Below are 8,346 nucleotides of genomic sequence, written 5' to 3' on the forward strand. Positions count from 1 at the left end.
CGCGCTCACACACACAAACATAATGAAGGTAATCAATGTTAATAAAGCCACGTTCAATTAAGAACAAAAAGGTAGCTACAATATTATTTATTTTTCTTAATAAAAGTTAACAAAGCCATTGTTAAGCAGAAAACATACAACTTGAATGAATATGCTTACATTCTTCAGGACTGTAAGAATGCGACTTTCTCTTTTTTCCAACTTCCATTACACTGCTTTCTTTTGCATGCAATGATTCTTTAACTGACACGGTTATTCTTTGATGACTAAACGAGCAACATTATGAGGCCTTCAAATAAATAGGTGCATTGCCCCCCCCCCATCCCCCACCCAACCCCTCATGGCCTTGTTTATGTCTCCAGTATGCATAAGACCGATGGCACTAGTCAAAGATGTGACATGGCAAAAAGCTGCATTCAGCACAATTCTCGCTATCCCTTCACTGGCGCAAAACTATATATAGATCAGAACAAAATGCACTGCAGATGGCATTAACCTAGATTTTTGTCTGTGCTTTTTTTTGTTCAGTCAATAAAATACCATACCTGTGCCGCATTCCTTGGAAAAAATGATCAGGATGCAACTGAAACAAATTTTGGAAAATGACAATAATAAAAACAGTTATTAGCAACCGACAACAAGAAAAGCAACATTGAAAAATAGAAACTCCGTAAGAACAACAGCTTAGGAAGGGACCATGCTACCTGCTTTATACAGTTACAAGTGACCAGGCAAACAGTCTCATTTTTTAGGATGAAGTACAAGGCACGGGCTGCCACTATGCACTTTAAAACATCTACATATACCCAGTCCATGCCTGAGTCTTGTTTCATAACTGAAGTCATTTTATATAAATATATATGTTTCAAAGAATAGATTTGGATAAAATTGGTTCATTGAGCTATGGAAGTTTATGTTTCCCACTGTGCTTTAAGAATTCAAATGGATTAACACCGGTTGAAAATATATTTTTCAAGTACATTTTGGGACTACTAAAAAGACAAATGGCCGCGAACATAAAAGAGATTAGCTGATTTCTAACGGTCGTGGCTTTAGGTTGTATTTTGTTACAAATATCAGCAACTGATCAGAGCATAAGGAAGTTTCTGCCGTCTTATTGGAAAGAATTGTGTTCGTGAACTACGCTACATTCAACTTGTTAGATCTGTCTGATTTCTTGCACCTCTGAGGTTACAAATACAAGGCTAGGCTTAGTAACTGTCCACAATCCAATTTCTTTGAAACATCAGGCTGTGCAAATTCTTCAGCCTGGAGTGTTATTACAGTCACAACGTTTAAAGATTTCCCTGCTGTTTGCGACTGAAGGAGGACTGTTAGTCTGCGGCAATGCTGGGCTGCCTACGCTTTGCCAAGTCAAGTAAATGGTATGTGAGTGGATGCCAATACGTATAAGCCTGTCACTAAGCAATTTGCCAAATCATTGGTAAAATATTCAAATTAATTAAATTGATATGTAATTACAAATGTGTAGATTATAAACGTTAGTTTGGCGCTAGTTCACTTTTCCATCTTGTTCTATCAAATCATGCCATCAAATGTTCCATAGTATGTTGTGTAAAACATTAATCTCTTAATGAACACCTAAACCAGATAAAGAAGAATATTCAAACGTTTCCATGGTCTGAAGTGAGAATGTGTCACATTTATGACATGCATCTGCATTGCAAGAAAAAAAAACTACAGAAAATGAAATATTTCTGACTGTCAACTATTATATGCAGATGAACATCATTGTACACGAAAGGCAGCCAAGTGTTTGAACTTTAACTTGCCGTGCTGTTGTGATGCTGCAAGGCTCATTCATGCAGAGAAGCTAATCAAATGTTAAATTAGCTGGGTTCATTCTCTGGCCAGCAATTTTCTAGTATAACCCCAGTGCAACCTCCCCCCCCCCCCGAAAAAAAAGTACCAGAACAGCCATGCACTATACCAAGTGGTGCTAAGCATTCAAATTCTAATTATATTTTACTATAGGATTGTGGATAATTGACTGCTTTGATAAATAATAATCTGTACAATTATTTGGTAATGACAGTCCCACCTTGCGCAGTGTCTATGTATGTGCTACATATAAACTTCTTCAATGCAAATTCCCAAAAGTTGATTTTGCCACACTTGGCTAATTAATATTCTTTATTGTAACCTTGGTATTTATTTTAGGCGAGAGGTTAAGTGGGTCGAAAATTAGTAGAGGCTAAGAGTTCTTGAAAATACTACAAAACAATAGACTTGCAAATAAGTTTTTTTTAAAAAATTCCATATAAACTGCGAGGCTCAGCAATAATGTGATGCTGCTCTTTCCACCCACATGTGCACTCGTGAAATAGTTGTCAGGCGGGATTTCACAGTTCGTAGATATTGTGACACTCGGAGGGAGGCCTGCGGGCAACTTCAATATAACCACTCTCCATGCAGTCTTACATTCTTTTAAATAACAACGGGGGATGGGGGGTGGGAAGAGTCATTGATCTTTGTGGATCCAGATGTTTTCAAACCCCGGGGTTTCACAGGAGCAGACAGGCTGACGACCAGCTTTCATTCCAATAATGTAACTCGAGAGACCAACAAAAAAAATAAACTGCTGACTTTGTTTGTCACTTTACTTTGCTAAGTTCGTGAAAGATAGGTAGACTTGTTTAAAAAAATAAATAAAGCCGGTTAGGCTTGCACTAAAATACCATTACGGTAATAAGCGCCTCTTTCATTCCGTGAGTAGGATCTGATTTAAGTCACTGAAACTTGTATCAACCGCTAAACAGTCGGTTTCTTTGTGCTACTACACCGCCTGGGGACCGATGATAAAACTTCGAGTTGGTGAAGCCAAATGTTCAAAAACTGTGTGCGACAGCATTGTTTTTATTGCTTATATCGTTTTTTTTTGTTTTATCCTATGAAATGGTAAAATGGTTACTGTAGCAATTAATCCCTTCTCCCGACTATAATACACTGGCGGTCTAAATCCTCAGTAAGTTTTAAGAGTTACTGTATTATTACAGGGGTTCACTGCAAGGCTTAGAAAGAGCTTCAGTACCTTTCAAAGTCGCTCTCTTATTTTTTTGGCACAATCACACAGCGGGTCATGAAAAGAGGGAGAGAAGGATCACACACACCGCAGCCCATGGAGCACTTCCTACTGAGAGAGTCAAATCTTTTGTCACTGTCGGGTTTCCATGGAGAATGACACAAGCAGCAACTTATGTCCGTTGTTACGAGTGGATGTCATCATGCATAGCTATTACAAATAATTAATAGTAAAAAAAATCTAATTGGACCGTCTTTAGTCTCAAACAAATCAACTTTCCGCAGCAATGTACTTTACACATCCGAATTAGAGCTAAGGTTTGTCAATCTGGGGTCTGTGTTAATCTCGTATCTGTAATGATAACCTTCCATATGGTCTCGACATGCATCCCTGACGTTATAAAGCCACTTTTTGATGCCTTTTCTGTTTAGGTACAGGACAAACATGAAGATTACCCCGATCAGGGCTAGAACTATCCCGAGGAAGACGTAAGAAGTTTGCAAAACGCTCTCCATGTCTCCTTGGAAGGAGCACTCCAAATTGGAGCTTTTCGCCTGGAGGATGGGTTTATTTCTCATGCTTTCTGGCGAAGCACAAAGCAGCCCGTCTTTCTCCACTACTTTATCGGTGCTTTCCAGCCAACGCAGAAACTCCTCGACGCCGCAATCGCAGACGAACGGGTTATCTCGGAGGTCGACGCTGATCTGGGGCTGGCTGCTGAGCTCGGCCAGGGTGGTGTTACCCATCGTCTTGAGGGCGTTGGAGCTCAGGTCGAGCGTTTGCAAATTCAAGTTCCTGAAAGTGTCTTTTAAGTCCACGATCGAGTTGTTCCTCAGCTCCAAGTGTTTCAGGTTGGGCAAGCGGGAAAAGGTGCGGGCCGGCAGGTAGAAGAGATCGTTCTCCGACAGCTCGAGTTGGACCAGGTTGGTCAGGGTGCCGTTCTGAAGCAGATCCGAGATCTCCTCCACCATCGAGCCGTTCAACAGCGCCCGGCTCAGATTGAGCTCCCGCACCTTGTCCGTGTCGGCGCCGAAAGCCGCCGGGTGGAGGGCGGAGATGCGGTTGTTGCTGAGGTCCAGTTGCTTCAGATTGGGCATGGAGGCGAACACCAGGGGCTCGATGACTTCGATCTTGTTGCCGCTGAGGTTGAGGGTGACCAGCTGGTCCAGCCGCGGTCCGAAAGCCCCGGTGACCAGGGTGGAGATGTTGTTGCCGGTGATGAAGAGGTTGGTGACGCCGGCGGGGATCCCGCTCGGGATGCCGCTCAGGTTCTTGTTGACACACTTGACCGTTTTGGCGGGCTCGGAACACTCGCAAAACCCGGGGCAGGCGGCAGACGAACCCCGCACGGACACCGAGCCCCAGAGCTGCAGGACGAGCAGCAGCAGCAGCAGCACCGGCGGCGGCGGCGGCTTCCTCAGGTCGGGGGGAGGAGGCGCCTTCGCCCCGTCGCAGCGGCGGAAAGTTTGCACCGACCTGCACCCAGACATGGTATCATCGGTTTGGATTGGACTCCCTCCTCCTCCTCCTCCCCCTTTACTCCCCCCCAACTTTCAACCTCTTCTTGACCCTTCCACAGTCACGGAAAGGGAAGGATGGAGTAACTGGGGGGGAAAAAACAAAGGTGGTGGGATCTAAAGCGTGGTTAGAAACTCCCGCGGCTGGGAGTTAAACCAAAGGGGGGAAAAACTCCCGAGTCCGGACCCCGCCGCAGGAAATCAAAGCAGAGAGAAAGAGAGAGAGAGAGAGAGAGGCAGCCAACCCCGGAGCTCCTCTCCCTCTCTCTGGTTGCAATTGGCTTCAGATGAGAAAGCTTCCTGTGCTCCACTGCCTGACCCTCCTCCTCTTCACCTCGCTCTGCTCTCTCACTCACTCACTCCATCGATCCCCTTGGAAATAAGTGAACTTTCTCCTTTTTTTTTGGGGTGAGAATTCCCGCCTGTTGGAAGTTTCACTCTCCTGTTTGTGGTTTACAGCTCTTCCGGGTGCTGGTGGTGATGATGATGATGATTAGGAGGAGGAGGAGGAGAATGGGCTCCGAGGGTCTCAGGTTACATTTTTTGAGTCTCTCTCACTTTTGACGATTGACTACAAATCTCGCAGAGGCAAAATGTTTTTTTTCTCTCTTCCCAAAAGAGAAACCAAAATTGAATCGCGAGAGCTGACGTCCCAGACCGCTCCCCTCCTCCTCACCAGATCCCTCGTCTAACTTTACACACTTCCAAGTATTTCTCCCCAAATCGCTGGAAGAAAGGAAATGACTCGCTGTGCCACAGCTGCACAGAAAGTAATCGCCGTGGGCAGGACGACTCGATCAGGATAGGGGTGTTCACCTATACCACCGCCTGCTCCATAGGCTTTGGGACCGAAAGCAAAGAGCACATTTCTTTTGTGTTAATCATAAAGGTTTTAATGAGCTCGGTCATTGCTTTATTTAATAATTGGAAGGGATATCTGTGCGGTTACAAATAACTCGAACCCGGCGGGCACCTCCCCATTTAAATGCTAGTTATTAAACAACACAAATCAGGAGGATCAACTTTTTTTTAAAAATCGGATTTTTAAAATAATCGACAGCCTAAAAAATGGGAATTATTCGCTCTTGTGTTAAGAGTTGCCTTAACAGATAGTAAATGGGAGTTCTGCACTCAGAGGCTGATATAATACCCCATCAGCTCAGTATGCTGTGTTTTATAAACCGATAGCACGGGGATTGGTTAACAGCAACGTTGTTACATAGAATATGCAGTTTCGTTTTAAAATTTGTGTAGTATCACATTTTCTCCAAACATTTATTATTAACTAATTGGAATGGGTGCTTGACTCCTTAATTTAAGCGATTAGACAGACACTTCTAGGTTACAGAGATATATAACTGGACACATTCGGGTGAATTTGCAATACACTAACACAATGGCTTGACCTGTTCTTGTAGTGCTGCAGGATACGGGATCTCTCCAGCCTAACCACGTCCATTCTAATGACGAGTCATACATGAAACATTTACCTTTCTCCTTATGGGTTTCGTTCAGATTCATAAACCGCGGTTAGTCAAAGCTTGTTTTATTTCGTTTTTTGAACCCCACAATGGATCACTGCCTTAAATACGTTTTTGTTGACATGGAGAAGTTTGTGAACTTCTTCACAATGTGTTTTGTTGCGGTTGGAGAGCTGTTTCCCGTATCATTAAAAGATCTATCCCAGTTTGGAACTTAAAGGAATTCTGGAGCATCGATTTTACAATGCAGCACACGAAGGAATATTAGATCTGTGACTAGGGCAGGCATGTTACCAAGTTATTTTTGAGTCTCGAATTATTTGAAAATTCAGGGCTATCGAAGTATTAGGATGGCGGGGGAGGGAGAGCCGAGATGCTGCGAGATTGGAAAGAATAATTTCACGGTTAAAACTCACTGACCTCATTACTTTTTGAAAAAGAAAGGCTCTGCCTTACACCCCCTCCCGCCCCCCCCATTTGAAAGTTCAATTACTCCATTATCCATCAATCTGATATCAAACTTTATTATTATTTGTTCTTTGCGTATGTTTTTTTGTCCTTCCCCGTCAAACGATTTCGTTTTTAATTCAGGTTTCTGGTAAATGTTGAGGAGCCAAATGGAGCCAATGCTAAGTTGACGTGATCGCTACACAATGGGATTCACTTTCTTTCGAACAGTATTTGGCCTCAATAACACTACTGTACATTCGAATGCAAAACATCTACCAAGTGAGAGGCGACAACCAGATGATAAAAGCCATATCATTCCTCAATTCAAAAGTCGTCCCCCCCGCCCCCCGTGATTATAGTTAACTCTGATGTGGAGATGCCGGTGATGGACTGGGGTTGACAATTGTAATCCTCCTTCGTTCACCTGACGAAGGAGGAAGCCTCCGAAAGCTTGTGAATTTAAAATAAAATTGCTGGACTATAACTTGGTGTTGTAAAATTGTTTACAATAGTTAACTCTGACACGCCATTCGCATAGTCTGCGATCAAGCGTGAGTCCGACCAAACCTATAGAGCATTGCGATTTGCACCCACCCGACAGCATGAGAGCTGACCCAGTTGTAATTCTCGGACTCCGTTTCATTAAAATATTGTGACTGCGCGCCAGGTATTAGAAATTCCTATGATTAGGAGCTCGCAGGTTGGTGATGGAGGAGAGGGATGCGGTAAATAGCATACTCCTGCAAGATTTAAAGGGATAGATATGACGAAAGGTCTTCGACCTGAAACGTTAACTCTGTTTCTTTCTCTGCAGATGCTGCCTCACTTGCTGAGCTTTTCCAGCATTAGTTCTGTATTTATCCCCAGATTCATTTTCGGAAGGCCCAAGGCCCTAAGTAAGTTATATTTGAGAAAAAAAACCTGAGAGATCAGATGACGGGTAGAAAATTCTCCACTTCTCAGATGTAGCTGTGGAAGTGCTGCGGCAGAAAGTCAGACTGAGAATGGAGTCCCTCTTTGGAATGGAGTAAACACAGGCCCCCACCAAGAGCTGCTCCGGGGATAGTGGAAGGAGGTGACTAGAGCAGTATGTGCCAAATCCCAACACTCCACACACAGGCATTCAACACCAGGTCAGGCAAGGTAGAAGGCCACACTTTCCAAGACTGTACTAAATGTGTCTGCCACTTACAATGAACTTCCCCACACACTGCATTAAAATGCTTAATATCAGTAACCATGAGGTAGCATGGCACCCGTTACACCTTCATCTAATTTATCCTTAAACAATGCAACGCTGTTTACTTCAACCACTCCGTGTGGCAAAGCATTCCATGCTTCAACATTGACGCCTGAAAATCCATACACACATCTACTGCACTCCCTTTATCCTACCAGTCACTTTGTCAAAAAAGACTATTACATTTGTCAAACACAGCTTGCTTTTAACAAATCCGTGCTGACTGTTCTCTATTCAAGTCTTTTTCGATTAACCCATGCAGATCTAAATGGTAACATGTTTTACCTCAAATTATGAATTCTAAGAGTTTGTCCATAACTGATATTAGACCAATTGGTTTATAGTTTCCTGGTTTACCTATCTCTCCCTTTTGAACAAAGGTGTTACATCAGTTACTCTTTAGTCCAACAGCACAATTTGCATATTTAAGGAGGATTCAAAATTTGCAAGTATAGCCTTTCAACAGTCTAGAGTTCGTACCATTGGGGACTGGTGATTTATCCGTTCTGATGGTCCTTTTCAGAACCAATTCCTTCTCTACAATTATTCCATATCATCCTGATGTCTACCTATATTCTTACCTCCACCATCATTTGTAAAAATAACAATGCAAAA

The 8,346-nt window shown here is 43.1% G+C and overlaps 1 protein-coding gene and 1 long non-coding RNA gene across 3 annotated transcripts; one reads left to right on the plus strand and one right to left on the minus strand.

Annotated features, from left to right (window-relative positions):
• Positions 1-2,121: 2,121 nt before the first annotated feature.
• On the minus strand, positions 2,122-5,284 carry tpbg (trophoblast glycoprotein). The gene has a single exon (XM_067984917.1). The coding sequence runs from the start codon at positions 4,531-4,533 to the stop codon at positions 3,337-3,339; it is 1,197 nt and encodes a 398-aa protein (XP_067841018.1). The 5' UTR covers positions 4,534-5,284; the 3' UTR covers positions 2,122-3,336.
• A 214-nt stretch (positions 5,285-5,498) lies between these two features.
• On the plus strand, positions 5,499-6,975 carry LOC137321969 (uncharacterized). Of its 2 annotated transcripts, none has more exons than XR_010962934.1 (2): positions 5,499-6,089; positions 6,633-6,975. It is a non-coding gene; the product is annotated as an uncharacterized lncRNA (long non-coding RNA). The 2 variants fall into 2 exon arrangements; XR_010962933.1 differs by lacking the exon at positions 5,499-6,089 and adding an exon at positions 6,100-6,326.
• The last annotated feature ends 1,371 nt before the right edge of the window (positions 6,976-8,346 follow it).

This window comes from Heptranchias perlo, chromosome 5 (assembly GCF_035084215.1).
Source record: "Heptranchias perlo isolate sHepPer1 chromosome 5, sHepPer1.hap1, whole genome shotgun sequence".
Lineage (NCBI taxonomy): Eukaryota > Metazoa > Chordata > Chondrichthyes > Hexanchiformes > Hexanchidae > Heptranchias > Heptranchias perlo.

What these genes read in the sequence shown, in the direction of transcription:
- tpbg (XM_067984917.1), bottom strand. Translation starts at nt 4,533, where the DNA reads ATGTCTGGGTGCAGGTCGGTGCAAACTTTCCGCCGCTGCGACGGGGCG.